The sequence below is a fragment of the Balaenoptera borealis genome, assembly GCF_965194805.1.
Source record: "Balaenoptera borealis genome assembly, chromosome: 9".
NCBI lineage: Eukaryota > Metazoa > Chordata > Mammalia > Artiodactyla > Balaenopteridae > Balaenoptera > Balaenoptera borealis.
Genome location: NC_138873.1, coordinates 115,676,688 through 115,700,227, shown reverse-complemented (window position 1 = coordinate 115,700,227; position 23,540 = coordinate 115,676,688). Strand labels below are relative to the sequence as shown.

Below are 23,540 nucleotides of genomic sequence, written 5' to 3'. Positions count from 1 at the left end.
GAGAGTGAAAGTACGATGAAAAATTTCTCTCCTGCAATTTAATGGAAGAAAAGAAAGGTTAGTTGGGATAATACACACTATAGGGGGAATTGTGTACAGTGGTTTTTTTTAATACAAAAAAAAGTTTTGGTTTTTGGTTTTGCGGGGGTTTTTTAGTACTTGTCTAAATAAAGCAGAATTATAAAGTAATATTAAATTAGTGAACTTAATAAACTCAGTAGGAATATAGTGGGACTTTTTGTTCAATTTTAATTAGTGAAAAGTCACTGGAAGCTGAGTTTAGATAACAGGTTACCCCTGTCCTTTTCATTAAAAGCTGGCATTTTGGTCAAAAAGATGTATGGGTTTTGTTTTTTGTTTTTTTTTTCTGTTAACATGGAAAATATGTGACACACCTTCTGTAGTAGGATATACAGCAGACTCTTAATTCAGATACATAAGAAATAATGAGATGACATGATTTTACTCTTTTCACATATTCTGCCTGTATTAGCATACTTAAAATTTTATTTTTGTTGGGAATGTAGGTCAGAGGCAAATACTGCCTTAGTTTTTAGAAGGTAAGCAAATGAAGTGAATAAATTGACTTAATTTGTGGAATTTAGAGAAATTGAGAGTTGAATAAATGTTTTAAAGCCTTTTTTGGTTGTCCAACAGGTACCTAGTGCACTTCTTTGTGCCAGCTGGTATTGTAGACCAGCTTTCTGGAAATCACAGTCTACACACAGGCTCCTTCTTCATTTCCCACAGTTGGCAGGGATGTAGTCCTCATCCTTTTTGTTCCCCCAAGTACCTATTGTAGCCATCTCTTCTAATCCTTCTCTTCTCTAATAACAATATTACCATTCTCTCCTGCCTGTACTAAGTTAACAACTTTCAACGGGCCTCTTACTTTCTTGCCTAATTCATACTGATGCCAAGATGATCTTTGGAAAACAAATCTGATCCTGATATTCACCTGCTTGATCACCTTAAGTGATCCCCATTACATACCATATTCCTTAGTATCCCATAAAAGGTCCTTCACAGTTTTTCCCCGACTTCATCCTCTTGCCTTCACCTCACACTTTAAGTTAGCTTACAGACTACTTGCAGTTCCCTGAACTTCTCACATTTTCATGCCTTTGGTCATACTTTTCTCTCTAGTTGCCATCTGGAATATTTGTTCTTTTTAAAATAATAAGAATATTATTAGAATAAGAATACTACCAGCAACAAAAGCAGTAATGGTAGATAGTCCATATATATATATATAAATATGTATATATATAGCTTTTACTCTGTGCCAGGCGCTCCGCCTTCATTTACTCATTTATTTTTTGCGACAACCGTATGAGGTAGGTGTAGATTAGAAGAATGAGACAAAGAAGGTACATGCAACTCTTCCGAGGTCAAACGTGTAGAAAGAGGTTGCACCAGGTCCCATTCTCTCGCTTAATGGAATTCTAGATACGGTTGGATTTACTTCTGCCTTTTTACTAATAGTTTCTGTTTGTCCCATCTCTTTTTTGTTCTTCTGCTTCTCTTTTACTGACTTGTGTTAGAGAGACATTTTTGATGTAATTTTAAATTCTTTTATTGATCTTTTAACCATTTTTTGCTTGACCTCTAGAGTCTGTGCTCTTAAGCTGCTACATTGTATTGACTGTCCAAGCATCACTGCTTCTGGATTCATTTCCAGATTCTACCTCTCCACATTTGAGGAAAAACAGACTGCTCTCCTTTTAGATCTCTACTGATTAAGAGTATAGGACTTAGGACATGTTATTGCATTTATATTCTTCTGCCTTGCTTCATAAGGACAGGAATACTATGTCTTTATTCATCACCCTTGAATCTCCAGTGTTGGGCACATATTTAATCGCAAGGCAAATGGATAAATGAATGCATGAATCACTGAATTTTAAAAGGGAACCTTGGAGATCATCCAGTTTAACTTCCTTATTTTATAGATGAAGAGCCTGAGATTAAGTGAACGTGATGGGAATACCAGATTTTAATGTGAATAATTCACCAAAGTTAAGTTTTATTACTAGTCTTCAGTGGTTGGTGACCCATTTAATTTGCTTCAAAGGTCAGTCAGAACTGGTTTTGTAGTTAATTGAGAGTGCTCTAGGTAGTGTTGGCAGAGTCTGATTTAAGATACAGCATTTAACATATTCTGTTAATACTGTGTTTGTGATCATTTATATGTCATGTCTGTCATCAGTATGAAGTGGATACTTATCTGCGTCACTTGCTTTTGTAGATCCTCTAAGTACTTTCTAATATCAGATAAAATTGTGTGTGTGTGTATTTTTTAACAAATTAGATTGGAAGATTGTAAAGAATTCTAACCTACAACCTTTGCAATCTTTTGATAAATTTTGAATCTGGGGAATGGATATATGAGATTATTGGTAATATTCTCTACTTTTTGTATGTCTAAAACTTTTTAATATAAAAACTAGGGGAAAATAGGGAGAGGTTGGTAAAAGAGTGAACTTTGAGCTGTAGGATGAATAAGGAAAATTAGAAAAGAAAAAAAAGGTCTAGAAGGTCTTACTGCTGCTTTGGCTAAGTGAAGTTGAAATGTTTATTTGTAAATATAGGAATTCATAGGAAACTCTGTATTCTTTACATTTTCTTCCTGAGCTTATGCTGCTGCAGCAAACAAGTAATATATATATTTTTATTGACTTCATACAGATAAAATTAATTTTTTTCTTATAACTGATGGGTGATTTTATATGTAATGTATTTAGCTGAAGATCAATGATGGGAAACTCACATGTATTGTAGATTTTGGCTTCTTAGGAGAAAAAGCCTCAAATAAGCTTCCTTTCATTTTTATATTAACATAGATAGGATTAGTCACTATTGTGTATTACATTTGTTTTGCAGTTATAATTTTGTTATTTTAGATGTTCAGATTCTTTTACAAGGTTCCATATAGAGGCTACCATATAGGTAGTGGGTAGGGGACCACAGGTAAATGTTAGCTATTGCTAACATCCTACTTTTCCTGTTAGATGATGGGCACACGAGTATTCTTTATAAGTGAATAATTTAATAAAATAAAGAGCCTTATGTAGAGGAAAATTCATAACACAAGTATTTAACACTTTTTAGTACTTAAAATTATAATTGTTGGGAAGTGGATGTAAAAGATATGATTTTTTTTAATCTGTGTTAAGATTTCCAATTAAAATTTACAGAGTTAATTCTATTAATATCCATTTTTATTTTAAGGGTTCTGATGACTGTCTTGTGAAAATCTGGGCAACAGATGATGGGAGATTATTAGCTACTCTAAGAGGCCATGCTGCTGAAATATCAGACATGGCTGTAAACTACGAGAATACCATGATAGCAGCTGGAAGTTGTGATAAAATGATCCGAGTCTGGTGTCTGCGAACATGTGCGCCTTTGGCTGTTCTTCAGGGCCACAGTGCATCTATAACGTCACTACAGGTAGTCGTTTTAATCTCTGCAAAATCCTCGTTGGTTATAATTTAAAGTAAATTTTAAGAAGTCACTTTTATAATCTATTGTATAAAGCCAACTAAAATGAAAAAAGGAGTATTTTTCTTTTCTTTATAAATACATGGACTTTAAATAACATGGTAGCCATGACCTTCGTCAATTCTGAGTATTCTCTGTTAGTGTTAGTTGCTGTTTGTATGGTAAAGATGGGTTTATTATTTGGACTGTGTTACTCTTCTTGTAAAAATTTTTTTTTCTTTGTTTTTCAGTTCTCACCATTGTGCAGTGGCTCAAAGAGATATCTATCTTCTACTGGGGCAGATGGCACTATTTGTTTTTGGCTGTGGGATGCTGGAACCCTTAAAATAAAGTCAGTTGCTCTTCTATTTCATAGAATAAATGTGTATAATTTAATGGTTGAAATCACAAAAGTATGAAGTAGTCAACAATAGGAATAATTTTACTTTTTTTTCTCCTTGAGTAAATAACAAATTTCATTTTGTCTCTTCACTGACCTCTTTCATTTTTATGCTTTTCTTTTTGTTTTCATGCTTTAAAGAAAGATTTTTGTTAACATGTTTATTTCTTTTTTCTCTTATCTTTTTTCCTAGCCCTAGCTCTTTCAGAATATACCTGTCTTATTACCACTTCTTTTTTGTATGCTGCAGTTACATATCAGTAACTCCTTTTGGTACTGAGAACATAATCTTCAGAGTTTCTAGTTCTTTAGAAGACTTGTAATTATTTCTGTTATCGCATCTATAGACTGGATTTTATTGTAGATCTAGGGAAATTTAGGAAAATGGAATCATTAAATTTTCACTAAACTACGTCAAGGTAGATAGATGCAGCCTTACCTCTGCCCCATAATAGCATTTTGCATTTGTGCTTTCACCTATAATAATATCTTGGTTTATCAAAATAAGTTGTCTGGACAATATTATGTTTAGATTAAGGACACTGAGGCAAAGGAAAGTTAAACAACTTTCCCACAGTTAAAAATTTTTAAAAATGGCAAGGCCAGGACTGTAACATTTCCTTCCCCGCCCTCTGGTTCTGTGCTGTGTCATGCCACGTCTCAAGTGGATATAGTGGGAGAAGTGCTGTATTTACCCCATGGACAATCGGTGAATGGGGAGGTAGTGCATACGGGGATTCCATAGTGTTGAAATGGCCACCTCTGAGCTCTCAGGGTAAAAAGTCATTCAGATTAGATATATCTCAATAATTGTCTCTGACATCTGTTTATAAATTATCAACCCAAATTGAGTTATTTAATAAAATAATTTGTGTATGTCTTTGTTATTTCGAAACAGTAATGTTTAGATAAACCTCATATGTGTGAACATTCCTGAATGGTGCCTCTTATGACAGGGCATTTAGGGGGCTGTGGCAGCATGGGTAGCATAATACAGCAAACTATAGTTCTTTTGCAGAAGGGATTGTGATCAAAGACTTGGCTCTTGGGAGAAAGCAAGCTGATTTCACTTTAGTTGCATTCTTAATATTTAGAATAGTAAAGGCTTTCTGTAGGCATTTAGATAAAAGTTGAAATGAAATGTTTTACTCATGTGTATGGACAATAGCAGTAGTTAATTGTTTTCTCCTTTGAGTATTCTTTACCTCCTTATGGATCTGATTTTGATACCTTCGTCTTTTCCTATCTTGTTTTTGAAGAAAAAGGGATCAGCAATTTTCGAATCAACATAGGAACAAAAAATGTGTTTACAAAATTAAGCTCTCACTTTGTGCTTCTAGAGGATTACATTGCTAAGTACAGTAATATTTATTTGGAAGTGAGAAGTGATGTAGTCCATACAAATGATTTTTTTCAGAACCTTTATGTAGATTCACCCGTAAACCCACTACCCTAACAATTTTTTTCACATAATTTTAATAGCTGCATTATATTCCATTGAGCTGTTCCATACTTTGCTTAGTGATTTTCCTATTTTTGGACATAAAAGTTTTTTCTAGTCACTTAGAAGTAATATTCTTTTCTATTTGTTACTATAATTGTCCCATGAAAACTTTCAGTTTGAGTTCAGGCATAAAAGTAAGAGCAATTTTCCTCACACACAGACTTTGAGATGCCTGTTTTCCTTTCTTTATGTATACATGGTTGATAACTGCCAAAAAATGTGGCCTTAATTACTAATCAGAGGCAAAAATCGTATTGAACGGTAATGCTTTTGAATAATCTCTGGGGTAAGTGACCTCAGCAGCCCAGTCTGCATTAATTGAAAGAATCAGTTCTATCAGTAAATGAAATCTGTTTTGGAAACCCAAATCTCTTAATAAATTCACTTTTACACAGGGTTTATGTGTATGGTAACAACTCCCACTAGTAAAGACGCTGCTTCTTAGATGAGTAATTTGAGTGGCTGGTTGACTCGAAAACTGGCTCAAGAGATCTCTGAGTAGGAGGAAGGTGTCCAAGCCTAGACAGAAGTGAGAAAAGAATTGGAATCCTAAAATGTGCAAATGATAATAATGATTACAAATTTTTATTAAGCACTTAGTCTGTCAAGCCTAGTATTAGGCACTCTATAACTGTTATCTCATTAATTCTTATGACACCCCTATGAGGAAGGTATAGTTATTATCTTCAGGACAGATAGGAGAGAAAACTGAGGCAAATACTGGAAGTGCACCGTCAGGACCGCCTCTTAACCACTAGGCCAAACCAAATAGCAGTTATTTCTTGATGGACCATCTTGAACTGGTTGAACCTAATTAAAATACTAATAATGCTAATAATAATTTACTGAGTGCGCTGGGCACAGAACTAAGCACTTTATGTGCATTAAACTCATCTGATTCTCTCCGGGACTCTGAGATATGTTCTCATGTTTACCCCCATTTTACAGATTAGAAGACTGAGGTACAGAAATGTTAACTTGCCTAAGGTCACACAGATAAGTGGCAAAACTGGGAACTGAACTCAGAGAGTCTGAGTTCCAGGCCTTGTCTCGAAATATTTCCTCAAATGTACATTTAAAAATAAATTATATGTACCTGCTTATCTGTTTTTTTCTCTTTAAAAATATTAACATTCGTTTGAAATGACAATCTGTATGATTATTTGCATATTCTGCTTATGAGTGCTAACTAACTGGTTGTTTGGCACAGGTATGAGCAGTTGTGCCAAAACTTAATAAAAACACACCTCCACAGTCTACAAGGTACTAATGGAAGTAGTGCTTTTAGTTGCCTTTCTAGTTTCAGATAAATTTACTCAGAGTTAATTTTCCTCTGAATAAATGTTTAGGTTTTAAGAGTGTAAGTTTCTCTTTCTCCATATCAGTTATGCTCAGCTATATCAGAGCCTGTGAATATTAAGAAAAGTTATTAAAATGTCAGTTAACAAAATTTATTTACAAATTTATTTTTAAAAATTTTAGAAAATACTTTTTGTTGTGTTCTGTTGTTCAGAATATATAATTGATAGATCAGAAGTATTTTGTACTTTTTTTCCCTAAATGACCACAAGACTGAAACTGTTCTGTGTTCAATAGTTGTGGATTGCGAAAGTTATGCAGTGCACTCTGGTTGAAGGCTCTATTTTTTAGCTCTCTCTCCTAATATTCTGAGAAAAACTTGGTCAAAATATATGTACATAAGGGCTTTAAATATGATCACTGTATTGGAACATTACGTATACATTGTACATATATTGGAGATGGCACGGGTAAAATCTGTAATTTAATTTTTCTTTAGTATAGTTGATTGTAACACTAAGCATTAATGTCAATAGCATTAATATAAAACATATAATCTGTAATATAATTATACAATTAATGTAAGTATAGTTGAGTGTGACCTATTTTCTATAGATCACTGTTTTAAATGAGCATTATAGTTGATGTGAGAGTCAAATAGTCTTCAGATTTTCACTAGAATGTAAGATTCTTAGTTTTTGGAGTCTTAAAGGGCATATTTTATAGAAAGTAAACAGAGGGAGATGTTTAATTAACACCGTCTAATATTGAAAAAGTTTATTGATTGATGGTGTATATATGCCAATGAGATGGCACCTATTTTGCTAGTTTGTTCATGTTTACAAATGACCTGTATTTCCTTATATATTTGTGCATTGCTCTTCTGCTGTATGAAACTGAGAACCTGTTAAATTGGATAGATGATTAGAAGTGAGTGTAACCAATAACTACATGCCAGGTGTGACAGTGGCTTTGTTTCATGTGTGGATTGTTGTATAATCAGGAGCTCCTGCAAAATCTGTATCTAAAGTTTCCACAAGATCCTGCTGATCATGACACACAATGATTTTGAGCTTGTTTTTAGGAAGGGAGCCCTCTGTTGCTTCTTATTTAATTTTGTCCTTCTGTAGTTATTTTTTGAGACAGCTGAGTTCTGGTGTTGCTGGTCCCTTTGGGATATTTTTAATTGGTTATTTTTTGTATTACAGTCCGAGACCTGCAAAATTTACAGAGCGCCCTCGGCCTGGAGTTCAAATGATCTGTTCTTCTTTTAGTGCTGGTAAGATTTTTTTTCTTCCTAATTCTCCACTTAAAGTTGTATAAGTTGTATTCTCCACTTAAAGGAGATACTCTAGTGGAACACATAAAATTTTGGAAAATACTTACTGTTGTAATATAAATCATATTCTCATGTGCATACCAGGGGATGATCGTAAACTAGTTTATAAGTATTTGAACTTTGCTCGAGTTTAACTTATATACTCATTTGATTGAGTGTTTAAATGATGAAGACTTTTCTTTAAGAAGACCATAATTCTTTGGTAGGAGGGATAAAATAGTTTCAAAATTGACTGTTAAAGAATAAGTCTTTGAATAATTATCTCTTTGAAAGAAAAGTATTTTTAAATCTGTTTTATATTTTTATGGATTTTGTAGGCACACATAGCTAAGTAAAATAGGTTGATAGATATTTGTACATCTTTATTAATTACTTTGCTCCAGATTATTCTTATTCGCTCTTTAAAAAGTAGTGGTATAGCAATGTTAAGATTCCAATTATGTTTTGAGTTTTTGTAGCAGCATTTTGAATGGATATTAGAGTCTTTTTAAACAAATTATGATCCGGAGATTTTAAGCGAATTGATGAGAGAATGAAACACGAATTAATGTTCCTAATACCAGTTCCTTCCACGTTTATTTCCGGTTTTACCTTTTCTTTTCCTTTCATAATTGTGGAGAGCAGTAGTACCTGAGATAAGAGATTGCAAACTGAGGACATGAATCTATTTTTGCCATACTAATATCTAAACATCTTTATATACTAGCTTCTAGATTTCCACTGCTACTGCCATGAAGACAGTTTTACTTCTAGCAGTAGCATAATTACAGGCACTACATATGCTTCAGAGTACTCTAGGTGCAATTATATATAGCACTGTTTTCAGCACTACGGGAGGGTATTGATTCCAAGAGAGAGTAAATTGCATATACAAATAACTGTAATGCAGAGTAGAATGTATTTGCTACAAGACAAAGTCTGAGTGAGAGTTCAGAGGAGAGCAGGCTTATTTGATTACAAGTCTGTAAAGCCTGTAGTGAAGGCACTGGGCCCTAAAAATTTGATAGGGTTTTAACAGATGGGAAATGAGGCAAGAGAGGGATTTCAGCAGAATTAAAAGACATGTTTTCTAGCAATGGTGACTGATAATTTTAACGTGATTATGTAGTTACTTGGTGAAATCATTTGTTAGAAGAAAACTTCTGTAAACATTGAAAAATTCTTCCCAGGCAAAGCTTATGTTAGCAGACTTTCTTAATTTCAGGTTAGATGTATTATATACATTAGGACAAGTATGAATAGTTTTAGAATGAAATATTAGTCATTCACCGTATATTATGATAATGTTGCTTGCATTTATTATTTAATTTCCAGAGATTCTGACATTGTGTCTTACTCATAAATGTTTGGTGTTATTCCTCAGGTGGAATGTTTCTGGCCACAGGGAGCACAGATCATATTATTAGGGTTTATTTTTTTGGATCAGGTCAGCCAGAGAAAATATCAGAATTGGAGTTTCATACTGTAAGTATTGCTGAAAAGAGTTAGATGAGTACAATTTAAATGAGTCTAACGGTTTATATTCAGAATCCTCTTTTTTGTTCATCTGTTTATATATAGGACAAAGTTGACAGTATCCAGTTTTCCAACACTAGTAACAGGTAAAATAATTATTTTTGTTTGTCAAATTGAATTCCAGTTTTTAAATTATGAAATAAAGACAGTTCTTATGGTCAGGTTTTAGTTAGATTTGTATATTAATTAGCCACCTAAAATAAAGGTCTTGACTAGTTATAATGAAAAGTCAATATAGCCTTCACATGCCTGTGAACACGTCTTTATGTTTTATCTGTAATAATGTTAGTTTATTTGGCCACTGTTTTTTTAATAATAGGGACTTTTATCCACCCCACACATTTTCTATACATATCAAAGTGTAAAGAAACTTAGTAGAGATTGGAAATGTATCATGATATAATATTTGAGGCAGAACTGTTTATTGATAAGCTTAGATGACGTTGTGTAAGTTTTCTCATGTTCTTGTTTTAAATTAAAAAAAGATATTTCTACACCTGATTAGAATGAGTCAAGTTCTTTAATGTTGAAAGGAAAATCTGTGTTTTTCCATTGGAAAATATCAATTCTCTTTCTAAGGTAGCAAATAGTGGCCTTGAATCACTTTTGAATGTTATTTGTGAGACCTAGCCGTGCACATTAGAATGTGTATATGTATTTAAAATTTTTAAAGCCCATGAAGTTTCAGAAATTCTTAGATTCGCAGAGAATATCAGATAGAGTAATCTCTATTATATTAGAATGCTTTGTAAGTAAAGATGAATACTGTCTTTTTTAGCATTTTTAAAAACATAACTCTATTGGAAAGTGCATTTTGGTAGAGCACATATGATTTTTTTCTTTGTGGGGTGGGCTCCTTTGCAGGTTTGTAAGTGGCAGTCGTGATGGGACAGCACGTATTTGGCAATTTAAACGAAGAGAATGGAAGAGTATTTTGCTGGATATGGCTACTCGTCCAGCAGGGTAAGAGATCAAATTTGAAATATTACATAGATATAGCTAGAACATTTAAAGTTGTAAAGCTATATTACAGGTTGGTGTGACTCTCAGCCTATAAATGCATGTATCATAAACCATGTTAAAATGATCACTTTTCTGTAATAACTAGAGGTGCTTTTGGAGATGAAGATGTTGATTTTTATAAAATGAATTTTTGCCCTGTTTGAGAAGACCTGCTGCATTAATGATTCCCTTCAGTTCAGTTTTGTTAAGAGGAGGATGATAGTACTGTAAGAATAGCTGCAAGTTTTACTAGTTTTTTCAGAAAGCAGAACATATTATAATGTTCCGTCTGACACAGGGATGATGTGGTATATCCACTGGTTGTCTCCAGCCAAGAGAAGTTATACTACACGTTGTAACTGTTATTTTGGTTTTAATATTTTATCATTTTTCTCTGTTTGTATTTGTGTGTAGTAGTCTCGGAAGGGAGAGCAAAGTAGTTAGCAGGGAATGACAGCAACAGTAAAAGATGGCGAGTGAGCAGCATGGCACAGAGTTCCTGGATCCAGAAAGAGTTAAAGCCAGTAATATTTACTCAAGGTCATCTATTACTAAGGACTTAGGAGTGCTGGACTCCTGATTTTGCTGACTCCGTGCAGTGATTTTTGCCATCGTTCTTTGTTGGTTCAAACTATTCTTAATTACCGTGTTAAACAATAGTTAGTTATCCATGTTAATAAATGTAACCTATAAGAAAATACATTTAGGTTTTTGTCATATTGGTATTTTAATAAATAATATCAGTGTAAACAAATACTGCCTCCATCACTTTCAGCCAAAACCTTCAAGGGATAGAAGATAAAATCACAAAAATGAAAGTAACTATGGTAGCATGGGATCGGCATGACAATACAGTTATAACTGCAGTTAATAACATGACTCTGAAAGTTTGGAATTCTTACACCGGTCAACTAATTCATGTCCTGATGGTGAGAAAAAAAGACTAATTTTTATTTGGTATAAACTGAAGCTGATTGTAGAATAGAATATTTTCATTAAGAAATAAAGTCTTTTATATTATCTGAGATCTCTTACTTGCTGGCTGGGTAACAGGTCTTTGTGGGAGAATGGAAATAATTTTAAAATGCACTTAAACAGGTTTGGCTTGGAAATATAGATCTTGCTATTTTTTAGTATGTAGGGCTGGATCAGTAAATAATATTCTCAGGTTTCACCAAATGATAGCAAATCCCTGGACAGTGATACTAGCTCAGCTTTGTTATTATACATCGATAAATTTGAAGATTTTTACCACTTTAATAACTCTTAAAACTCATATTTTAGAAATGTTGTCCTGTTGGTGTTTGAGTTTTCTTTTTATCTTTTAATATTTGTAATGCTTTGCCACTTAAAAAATATTTCAGGGTCATGAAGATGAGGTATTTGTTCTTGAGCCACACCCGTTCGATCCAAGAGTTCTCTTTTCTGCTGGTCATGATGGAAATGTGATAGTGTGGGATCTGGCAAGAGGCGTCAAAATTCGATCTTATTTCAATATGGTAATTATCAGTCTCTTCATTTTATGGCTATTAAGACCTGGGGAGTTCTTGACACAGGTCCCCTGCATATCACAAAGGAAATCCATTTAAGAAACGGTTCAGACATTGTTTCCACTTTAAGTTTCAAAAAAGAGTTATTACTTATTCCATACTTCTATTGAGATACTAAATTTAAAAGAAAATTGATGTGCGTATTACTATACCTGTATATTGTGATAACTAGTTTAGTTTTTAAAATACTTTTAATAGTGAAACTTTGGTGAAAAACTCACAAGTATGAAAAGACAATATAGAGAAGAAAAATGTTTGGAAAACCATGTGAAGAAATTATAAATAAATATTTATATTGTGTTATTGTATTTCATCAGCAGTCCTCCAGTGCAACAGAATTTGATTCAAATATATCCATTTTAAAATTAAAACCAAAGCAACAGGTATTCTTGCCTTTTATCAAGTTATGGTATGTTAGGTATTTATTTGGGTTAAGCCCTTTTCCCTCCACATTTTGTTTCTTGTATAGATATTTAGCATATTTTGCTGAGTATTTGAATTGCAGTGGTTTAATACCACATACAACTCGTGCAGTGTTTCCACTCCTCTAACTACTGTATGAAGGCAAAAGCGCTCCGCTCCTCACATGCTGCTGTTGTGTATCTAGGCATACTTTTTTTTGTCTACTTCCTGTATATCAGGGCTGCCTTTCAACAAAGAAAACAAAAAGGAAGGCATGTGTTTCTACTATTTCAGCATTTTTAAATTAAAAAAAAAATCAATTATAAAAACCTCTAGTAATAAATCATAAAGCAATACAATTAGTAGTGTGTGGCCAGAATTATTTTGCAAAGAAAAACTATTTGACAAAAAACAGTCATTTGTAAAATATAATGGCTTGTGAAAAATTTCATAAAAGTGACACTACTTGATTGATAATCATAATAAAGTGACTTCTATGTAGTAAGCAAGCAGAATATAAAAGGAATTTTTATTAGTGAAGAAATTAACTTTAGCTGTTGTCGTGGATATGCCTTAGTGTACATAAGGTAAGATATACAATTGGTCAAATTCTTATTTTTCTAAAAAGACTGTTAATTATTTGGGGTACAAGTGTTAGTGATAGATGGATTTCCTTAGTGATTATGTGTATAGAGAAGAATTTTTAAAAAGCGAATCTTTAAATATGCTCGTAAAGAATTTTTTCTTTTCTCCTCTTCTGTCCTTGGCGTTTCTGATTTGCTTCTTTTTGGAACATCTCTGCTGAATTAGGAAATAAGTCATATCTCAGTTTGCCTTTATAGCTTCAAAAGAACACAAATTGTGGGCTATACATGTTAGTTTCATATTTTCAAAGGTCATTGATGTACTAGTAGAGTGTTTGGAGGGAAAGTGTTCTCTCATACTTGAATATTGCTTTCACCTTTAAGTTATAAAGGTGAATTTTTTCTCATCAGGTAAGTTGATCACACTAATATTCCACATTATCAGTAGATACAAAAATTGCAGCACCTTGAGATTGAAGTGACTTGCTCTTAGACCAATAAAAATTAGTGATATAACCAGGAGTAGAAGTCAGCCATATTATATGGTATGCTTTTTGAAATTAGGTAAGGGATTAGTTACATTACTGCCTTAAAACGTATTATTTGCTTAATAAGAGTTTTAGATAAAGCTATTTTCCTGTTCTTTCTATGAATAAGAGAGAGAAAAGCCTCTAAAGGGTGGAAGAAACAAATTTTTGTAATAGTAGAACTGGATGGTATCTATTGAATCTTCAAACTGTGAGAAAAACAAAACATAGACTAAAAAGGATTAAAAATATATCTTGCATTTAAAAAGCTAGAACATAAGCTACCCCTCATCACATTAAAATATAGATACTCACTTTAATTTTTTGCATGCTTTTTAATAGCTTCCAAAATCCTTCTACTTTGAAAATACTTAATACCTCATTTGGGTCTCATGAAAACCTTGTAATATAATTAGGGTAGATTTTATTGTTACTGGTTTTATGAATGGAGAAACTGTACAGAGATGAAGTGATTTGCCCAGGTTTACGTAAATCACAAAGCTATCATATGGGCATTTGGGGTTTAAACCCATGATTTTTGTCCCCTGTTAATGTGTTCTTAATGCTATCTCTAGTTGTGGTTGGTCATTACATACCTAATTCCCCAGCTATGTCCAGTTAGTGATATGTCCAGGGGGAAAATGTTTTCATAATGATAGTAACTTTGAGTAGATCTTTTGAGATCTTATTATGTAGCTTGATGATTTTTCTGTCTCTTAATTTACAAGTTACCTAAGTGCCCTACTTTTTGCTCTTCACTCCTTTGTTCATTTCATTGTTTTTTTGTTTTTTTTTTAATCTATAGGCAGATAGAAGATAAAGCATCCAGCATTGCTATTAAGAAAATAAAAACCATTTGAGGGAGAAGTAGAAGCTTGTGTTCACTGTCTGCTATCATGAATGTTGAGTTTTGGCTATAGTTATAACTATTTGGCTGTGTGTAGCTAATCAGTAAGTTTTTGAGTTACTAAAATAACATAGAAGTTGATCAAGTACAAATTCAATCCATGATATTAAATTGTACTAGTAATCATAAGTTCAATTTAATAAATACCTTTTGATCACCATGTAGAGGGATTCGTTATAGTATCTTGGATGGTTTAAGGATGAATAATTCTAGTGGAACATACCCCATTTCTAGACTAGAAATTGTAAAAGTTTACACAAAGTATTGAGATTAAGTAATATTTCATTTGAGTTTTTAGATTGAAGCTTATAAGTATTGAATAAATTCACTATTACACCTATGGCCAGAAAATAAGGAATGTAAACTGTACCTTTAAAAGAGCAAAAATTCTATATACAAATTCTTCAAAATACAGGTTTTTATCAAGTGTATTTTGAGAGTACTGCTTTAATATTAGTCTTTTTATGATAATTGAATTTTCTACTTGAAATTTATAATGCTTTGCGAAAAGTAATGAAATCATGTAACAAATAATAATTTTATGTTAATCAGTATTCACTGTACTTTTCTCACCTATTACAGAAATTAAAAATCTTTAAAAATTTTTTAGAATAAAAAATCTTGTATCTTCAGTGGTTTCAAAGGTTGAATGTTTTAAAAGTCCATGTTTGACGTATGGTAATTGCATTTTAATAGATTTATTAATAAGGTTAATAAATTTTAAAATATTTTGAAACATTAACATTTTATTGTAATATGGCACATGATATTCATCATTCAGATAAATTTTCTAATTCCTTTTTTCTTTTTCCTGTATCAAGTACAGTTTTTAAAATATTTTAGCACCACCTAAATCTGTAAACAGATAAAAAGATTTAAGATTGAGAGTTGAGATAAAAATATTTAATTTCTTGTATGCTTACATAATCCCCTAATTCATTTCATTTCAAAATCTTATAAATTCTCAACTTGCTGGTGGTGTTGTCTAGAAAAACTGATGGGGTTATTTTCCTCATTTTTATTGCTAGCTTTCCTCTTAATAGAGGATCTGAATGATAAAAGCAGTTGGGGGTGGGTGCTGGGTTTGTTTTTGTTACTTGGAAGAAGTGTATGATGAGATGGTATAACTCAGGGTATCAAATGGGATAGACAATACATGCTCCTTGCACTCCCCTGCCCCTCTGTTGTTTCATCTTTAACTAAAAATAAAATAACGTAAACTTTTAAAAGCGTTTGTTGGAAAAGCATAATATGTAAGGTGGAAGGCTCGAGCCTTTCTTTCCTCTTTTTTAATGAACCAGAGAAAGAAGCTAAAGAGAATATTGTAGAGGAGGTTGTGAACATAAGATAACTTTATTCTTTAAAAAAAAAAAAAGAAAAAAACCTAAATTCTAGGCCTTAAGCTTTACTTATTTACATTCGTCGACTACCTCTGTCAATTATTCATGTTTCAGCTGAATAGATCCTATATAGCTTGAGTATTCAGGGCAAAATTTGAGTATTTTGGAATATTTTATTGAAGACTGATAGTGTATATTAAGAATACTTCAAACTGTTGATGTATAGTTGAGCAAGCCCATGTTCTGTCTTTGGATGTGACAGGAGGTATCTTGTTTTGATAAGAGTTGTTCTAAATTCTAGTTAAAAGGCTGTAAACCTCCTATTAAATGCTAAGAGGCAGATAAATTATTTCACAGAATAACTTGAAAATGTGTGCAAACTCTCTGAACTAAAGTTGAGGGGTTTTGTATTATATTCCCCATACCCCCAAAAGAGGTAGGCAAGTTTAGAAGTTTAATACAACCATAAATGTTCCTAAAATACAAAGTTGTTTTTTATAGCCTTTTTTCCCTTTAAATTATCACAGTACAGCTAAGTTTTAACTACAAGTTTAATGAAATGAGTATTAACTTAATTTGAAAAGATATGAAAAGTGACTTTGAAATTTCTTAGTGTACTAGGCCATTTTATTATTAGGTAGAAAATAAAGATGTTTAGAGTGGGATTTGTAGCTTTCCTCCTGTCTCTGGCACTTTTGCTTTATCTTTTCTGCTCTCTTTTCTCTATTTCTATTGTTCTAGCTGTGTCTGTCTGTCTGTCTCTTTCTCTCCATATCGTTCTATTTCTGTAATGTTATTCAAAGCTCTAGTTTGTTGCCTTTTGTCTGGTTTTGATTTTAATTGAAGAGTACAGTGTCTCTGGCTAGAAAGCAATTTTACTGAATTTGATTTTTGCTTTGCTTTTGTTGTTTCATGGGTAAATTCCAAATAACAGTTTTCATTTATTTAATTAAATTTTCCTTATTTTTTGTAATTGTTAACCTTTCTTTTACTTGAGATTTTTAAAAAATGTTCCAGTGTCCACTAATCCAGAACAATATATTTCTCCTTGCAACGCTCCAAACAAGCAGAGGCTGCCAATCCGCCACTCAGAATTTTTGCACATGCATACTTCTGACATGAACATGTTCTCAGTGTGACCTCTAGTTTAGTTTTGGACAATTGTAGCTGCATGTATCTAGGAAAGGGAGAAAGAAGCTCGAAATAGGTATATCTTGTATCGTGTTCTCTTGTGAACCAAGATTTCAAGACCTTTCTTTCTCTTCCTCTCTCTTCCTCCATCTCTCTTTCTCTTTCCTTTTTTTTTTCTTTCTCTCCTTCCCTCTTTCGTTCCTTCCCTTTTATCTCATTACCTATCTATCATCATCTAACAAGATGTCATATACCTGCACTCTGTTTGTTAAAAGGATTTTTCTGATGCTTCCATTCTTTGTTTCAGCCTCTCTGCATAAGAAATTACCTTCAGTCTTCTGATTATAAACTTCAGTTATTGTCATTTTCTTTCAGGTTTCTGGGGTTCTTTAGATTCTGTCTGTCTCTTTCTCATCTATATCTTGATATCAAAAACATATCTCAGTATTTGTTGCCATGAATCTGAGCTTGTCATACTATATTATATTTGGTGAATTACTTTTTTATGTAGTAATTCTTTGACATGTTCCATGAGTTGCTATCAAAAGGATATTTTGAGATTTGATAGTTATAAGGGGAAGTATGTAAAATTACAGAATGTAAACATGCAGGTGAAAACATTTTGATTAGCAGATACTTGAGTGATTTTATACATAAACACAAAATATGGGAAGAGTAAGACGTGGTCCTTTTTTTATTTTTGTTTTTAATCCAGCTTGCAGTTAAGTTGGGGAGATAAAATATACCTGAAAAGATAAGTATGGCCAAATAGTTTGAAATGGTAGCGTGGCATATGAGAAAAGATAATTGGTATATCTAAGGATGTAAGGATAACTTCAGGGTGGATGGTCAGAGGAGGAAGAATTGGAATTATGCCTTGAAAAATAAATAACAATTGTGTCAGAAGATAATTTTATAAGTAAGAGGAATATTATTTAAATAGCCAAATAAGAAATGTTAAGGCATGTTCATAGAGTAATTTGGAAAGTTTTTCTGGAATAGACTTTGAAAAATGGGTGATAAAATGAAAAGCATAAATTGAAGTGGCTTGTTGGTACCCTCAAATTACTTGTAAACATAAAGAGTAGTTAACCTAGTGGGGGTTTTGGTGAATTACTTTATATTCTAGAAACAAGAGAAAAATATTTTGGTTGCCAGTGGTAGTGTTTCAGGTATGAAATTGGATAGGTGGGGGAGATCTGCTTTCATCAGTGAAATCATGATGAAACATTGTAGCGACAGGTAGTAAATTTGTGAAAGAAAAACATACATAGGACTTGGTGTTCTGTGATGATAGAAGGATTAGAGCTGGAGAGTGACAGAAACTTTAATAAATGTGTTAATAAGAGTATTGAGCCTAGGTGATCTTGACAACAGTGATACTCTTGATGGAAATATGAGAGATGTGAAAGAAAACTGATTTTTTTAATACGTTTATTGTGACGTAGTGTTGGACTTTTTGTGGAAGTGGACAGCCAGCACTTGGAGATAGACTACTTGGAGAGGCTAGTTGTAGAGAAAAAGAAATGTAGTCTTCCGTGTAGAAAGATGTCTACCTCCTCATGGAGATAGAGAGGACAGTGTAGAGGGCTTAAAACTAAACATTTAGAAATACAGTTGACCCTTGAACAACATTGGCTTGAGTTGTGCAGGTCCACTTACATGCGGATTTTTTCAATAGTAAATACTATAGTACTACCCAGTCCGCGGTTGGTTGAATCCACGGGATGCCGATACAGAGGAACTGCGTTTTTATGGAGGACTGGCTATATAGTTATATGTGGATTTTTGACTGTGCCAAGGGTTGGCGCCCCTAACCTCCTTCATTGTTTAAGGGTCAACCTTAGTCATGTTTAGCAGAATGGAGAAGAGATTGCAATCTCCAGAAAGTGTGTTGGGAAGACACCATGCTATGTCAGAGAGGCCAAAGGAGGAGAATCAGTTTCAAGGAGGACTTGATTAATAGTATTACTTCCCTCAGAGAAATCAGAATATGGGTAAACAAAATGGTGTTAAATTTGAAGATGAGTTATTTATTTTGGTAATACACTTTCCTTTTGATGAACGTTAGAGTTGATTCTTCAGAATCACTTTTATATATCTACTGGTTTTATTAAGTCAGTTACAACAGTTTCCTTTTTTATATAAACTTATTTGTCTTGGCACCATTTATTTTCAATAGCTATCTTTAATTCATATGTAATAATGTTACAATTAAAGAATTTTCAATGTTAAAGTAAACATTTATTTAGGAATAATCTTTTAAAGTAACTTGATGACACCTGGACTGTTGGAGTGTGGATAGCTTCCCTTAAGATATATTCTTGGTTTACATTGTTACTATAGTAGTAATTAGAAGGTGACCTAAGCATATTTTAACCATAGGTATGACAGTGTCTATCTCCAGTATCTAGTGTACATTCTTAATTAAGTTTTATTTTCCCCCAGGTTGATAAGCTTTAAAGGTTCTTTATACATAAGGAAGACTTTCTAAGGGTAATTCTTAGCATAAATTTAGTTTCTCAGCTCTTTTATTCTTGGGATATGAATCTATCCGATAAAATTATTAGGATATTTTGAAAGGTTCCTAATTTGAAATTGCTGAGTATTTTCTAGGTGAGATACTTACTCCCTTCTAATCAATGGTATATTTTAAAAAATGAATGAGACCGCAAAATTGACCGTGGTCATAGACTTGGAATAATTCCATAAAAGGATGATTCTGCCTAAGAAAGCCAGTATTTTTAAGCATCCTGATTTGTGTTGAGTTCCTTTAGGAGTACATACTTCTCATATTCATCTCTATGTGTGTTCCTCACAATTGATGTAATTTAGACCCTATAATTTTAGTCTGCATTCTGGTGCTTTTAGCATACCTCATTTTCAGATTGTCCAGTTCTTCCAAAAAAGGCTTCCTGAATATTAGGTGTTAGGATTTTGGAAGTGGGTAGGACTCTAGTGATCATTGAAGTGACCTTTATCATTTCCCAGAAATATTAAGTGATTTACCCATTACTAGAGGAGAGGTCTCTTCAGTCCTAGGTGTCACTCTTCTGTCTCCTTTAATTATTCATCTTTCTACTTCACAAGAATTATATTAGAAGTTGTGGATTGTATTCTGCCTTGAAAGGGGTACTAGTATTCTTCATTAAATATGACAATTCTATCATCATCAAAGCTCTTAATTCATAAGTTTTTGCATTGATTTTATTTTTTCCAAGTTCAGTGTAAACTTCTAAACTAACAAGATTGTGCTGCTCATTTCTTGGAAATATTTCTAGAATTCTTCAGTCAGTATGAGAATTTTCCTACAAAGGAGTGATTATTTTAACTTGTCTGGTCTTTTCATCTCTTAACTTTAAAAAACAAAACAAAATAACCTTATCACAGTCGCTGAATGTATTTTTCTATTTTCTTTTAACTCCTATTCTTCTTGAAATTTTTACACTTATTAGTGAATATTAATTACCTCATGGATTTTCTCAGCTTTCCTTACTGTGGGTTAGCAAGTATGAGTTTTATTATGTGGTCTTTGTTTACATATGTCCCAAATAATGTTTAGCAAGCATACTTGATATTATTAGGGAAACAGTTCATCTAAAATTCACTGATTTTGAAAATTTGTTATTATTCATTTCTTTCTATTTTTAAACTTACTAGAGCATGCTATAAGTACTAGCATAAGTTATGTACAATATTAAATTTTATGTTGACTTTTTCTGTTGAGCATTTAATTTTATGATAGGTTCATATACCTTTTTATCTAAATGTATTTTTTAATTGAAGTGTAGTTGATATATAATATATATAGGTGCATATAACTTTAATATGAATAGAAAGGATATTTTCTTCCTTTTAGTTTTTGAACGTAAATCTCATTGCTTTCTAGTTACACATGCATATTCAAATAGTGCCTTCATTATTAAATTTTTTCTTTAAGAATTCTTAGTTATAAATATTCTGACCCTGGTTTACGAAGATGAAATCCTTTTCAGAGAGAAGTATTTAACTATTTTTAATGGTTGGCTTAGTTAATTATAGCATAAATCATAAAAATAGCTAGGGTATATTTAGCTATATAGGAAAGTAAAATATTTTCCTACTTTGTATCAACTGGAAAGGCTAGACAGCATTTTGTAGTTAGGGCTGTTTATTATCTGAGGAGCTTTTTCTGAAGATAAAGTTGGCATTTTACATAGTAAGGTTATGGGCACCTTTTCTAATTGGTTTGTAAGTAAAGCAGATCCATTGTCTTCTTTAATGAACAGTTAATCCAAATAATGTACTTTTGAAATACACTTTCATATTCTCCATATAAAAGTCACTCTGGAGTTATGCAAATGGCTTATACCAAGAGAATTTGTACCATCCTGCCATATTCACAGTGGCATGTGTTATTGTATAGCAACACAGTGATCTTCAATAGGATTGCTATTTTTTCTTTGCTTTTTTAGAGCTTTAGAAGTTCTGCCTCTCCCAAGTATTCTCTCAGAGATCTTCTACCAACTGTAAATGTGGCAACATTGGTAGGTAGCATGGGTATAGGGTTGATAAATCCTCACCACCACTCCCCCGCCTGCCACCTCCCCAAAAGAAGAATGTAGAGCAAGATTGTCTAAACATTATATAAAGGATCCATGCTTATGAACATCCATCAGACACACTTTGGCATCGCTGAGTCAGACTCTCAGACCTCTTCCTCCGTTCTACCGTATACTTAGAGTTGTAAACTTAGAATAGTATTACAGTTCTGGGAGCATTTATTATATTAAATGTATAAAGTAGTTGGGTTTTTTTTGTTTTTTGTTTGTTTTCTCTGTCTCGAGTGAATTGAGGTAAATAAAACATTTAACAACACATGGCCAAGACACTTTTAATTCTTTGGTCTTGAGTTTTTTATGTAAAATTCTATATAGAGGTAAACTTTGTTCATGTGATTAGGTATTATAACAGTTCATGTAACTTTTTATTTCCCTAGACAACACTGAAAAATAGAGATGTGAATCCTGACATTTCTGCTTACATTCTTTCGTTTTTGGAAAATACGAAGCTATATAGGTACTAATGCCCTTAGGTTAATCTGGAGAAGTAGTTCTTTCTTATTTTTGAATAGTTTTAAAGTAGACTTGAAATCAGTTCCCTTTCTCTGTTATCTTATCCTCCAACTTTCTTCACAACCAAGAAATGATCCTGTTTCACTTACTCATTTTCTTGCTTTTATGTTATGTCTTTTAGTGTATTAGACGTTAGATTACTTCACCAGTTTTCTTTCATGTGATTAAATTTTAAAGAAAGTTATTCTTATTTCTTTTCCATTATTATCACCGTTCAAAACAGCATTAATAAACACCTGTGTGCTCATTCCTTCTTTTCAACAAGCCAAAGGAAAAATTAGTTTTCTTTTTGAGGTAATCCCATTTGTGGTACTATATAAACTTCTTAGGCAGAGCCCTTTCTTTTAGAACATTTTCTCTTTTGACCAAAATGCAAACCTTCCTTGAGGAAATCAACTGTTCTTCAAAATTTTAATTTCACTTCTGTACTTGGTGAACTGTACATTCATCACTGTGCCATATTTTTAACACTAAAGGAAGAAAATGACCACTTCTCTCTTTTCCAAGCATTTACTGGGATATTGGGATATTACTAATAAAACCAATTTGTTCTAGATCAGTGGATACCGGAACAGAGAGGAGGTATTTCTTACCTGATAATGTGTGTGTGTTCCGATTCTGCTAATCCAGAAATCCAGTCACATTTGTTGAAAATCATCCTTAGTTGTTATTTGTTAGGGAGTCAACTCCCTATTTTAGTTGTTTTCTGAAATTCAGTCCCTAGTTGTGCTTTAGATAGGGTAGAATTTTTACCTCTTTCAGAACACTGCTAAAGAAGTTTTCAACTGGAACATAGTCTGAAGAAGCACTGAGAGCAAAAAAATTCAGAGTGGTGATTGGCCACCTCTGTTTGATTGACAGGTTGCAGGGAGAAACCCATTCGTTCTGGATTAATGGAACTGGAAAACAGAAAACAATTATCAGGTAAAAAAAACCTTTTCTTTAACCTTTGAAATTCACCATTTAAAAAATGAGTCAGACCATCAAGGGAATTTATTACCAAAAAGAAAAATCTAGTGTCTTGTGAGCAGTGATCTCTGGCTATTACTTGAAGAGTTACCCAAAAATCGCTACAGTTACTCCACATTGTCAGCCTTTGCTGAAAGGGCTTGATTAAATGCAGATAAGACGGACTGTAAGGCGCAATTAACATTTTAAATCTGGGTTAAAGACATGAAGCAGAACTATGGGTGGGGGAGAATGGTGGTGTTTTATTTCCTGACTTGTGTCTGGTCTATGGATAAAGATAATACGTTGTTTTTCAAGGCTTTTAATCTGGCACTTTTCATGAATATTCACAAATTTTGTTACTATACTGTGTTTGTTATATCTTCACTTCATTAGGATATATACTTACGTATCTTTTATCATAGAATTTTAGTAACAATAGTGACCAGCCAGTTCTTTATATTTTAATGGCAGTTTTCTGATTGTTGGTTAAAT

At 32.8% G+C, this 23,540-nt stretch overlaps 1 protein-coding gene across 5 annotated transcripts in view; it reads left to right on the top strand.

Annotated features, from left to right (window-relative positions):
* The window catches only part of PHIP (PHIP subunit of CUL4-Ring ligase complex), a 125,522-nt gene that overhangs the window by 44,001 nt on the left and 57,981 nt on the right, over positions 1 to 23,540 (top strand). For all 5 annotated transcript variants that reach the window (XM_082404958.1, XM_082404959.1, XM_082404957.1 and 2 more), the window contains 8 exons: positions 3,232 to 3,453; positions 3,735 to 3,835; positions 7,895 to 7,965; positions 9,389 to 9,489; positions 9,586 to 9,626; positions 10,405 to 10,503; positions 11,318 to 11,471; positions 11,907 to 12,041. In XM_082404958.1, the coding sequence (XP_082261084.1) occupies positions 3,232 to 3,453; positions 3,735 to 3,835; positions 7,895 to 7,965; positions 9,389 to 9,489; positions 9,586 to 9,626; positions 10,405 to 10,503; positions 11,318 to 11,471; positions 11,907 to 12,041 (924 nt within the window). The remainder of the gene's footprint in view (positions 1 to 3,231; positions 3,454 to 3,734; positions 3,836 to 7,894; positions 7,966 to 9,388; positions 9,490 to 9,585; positions 9,627 to 10,404; positions 10,504 to 11,317; positions 11,472 to 11,906; positions 12,042 to 23,540) is intronic.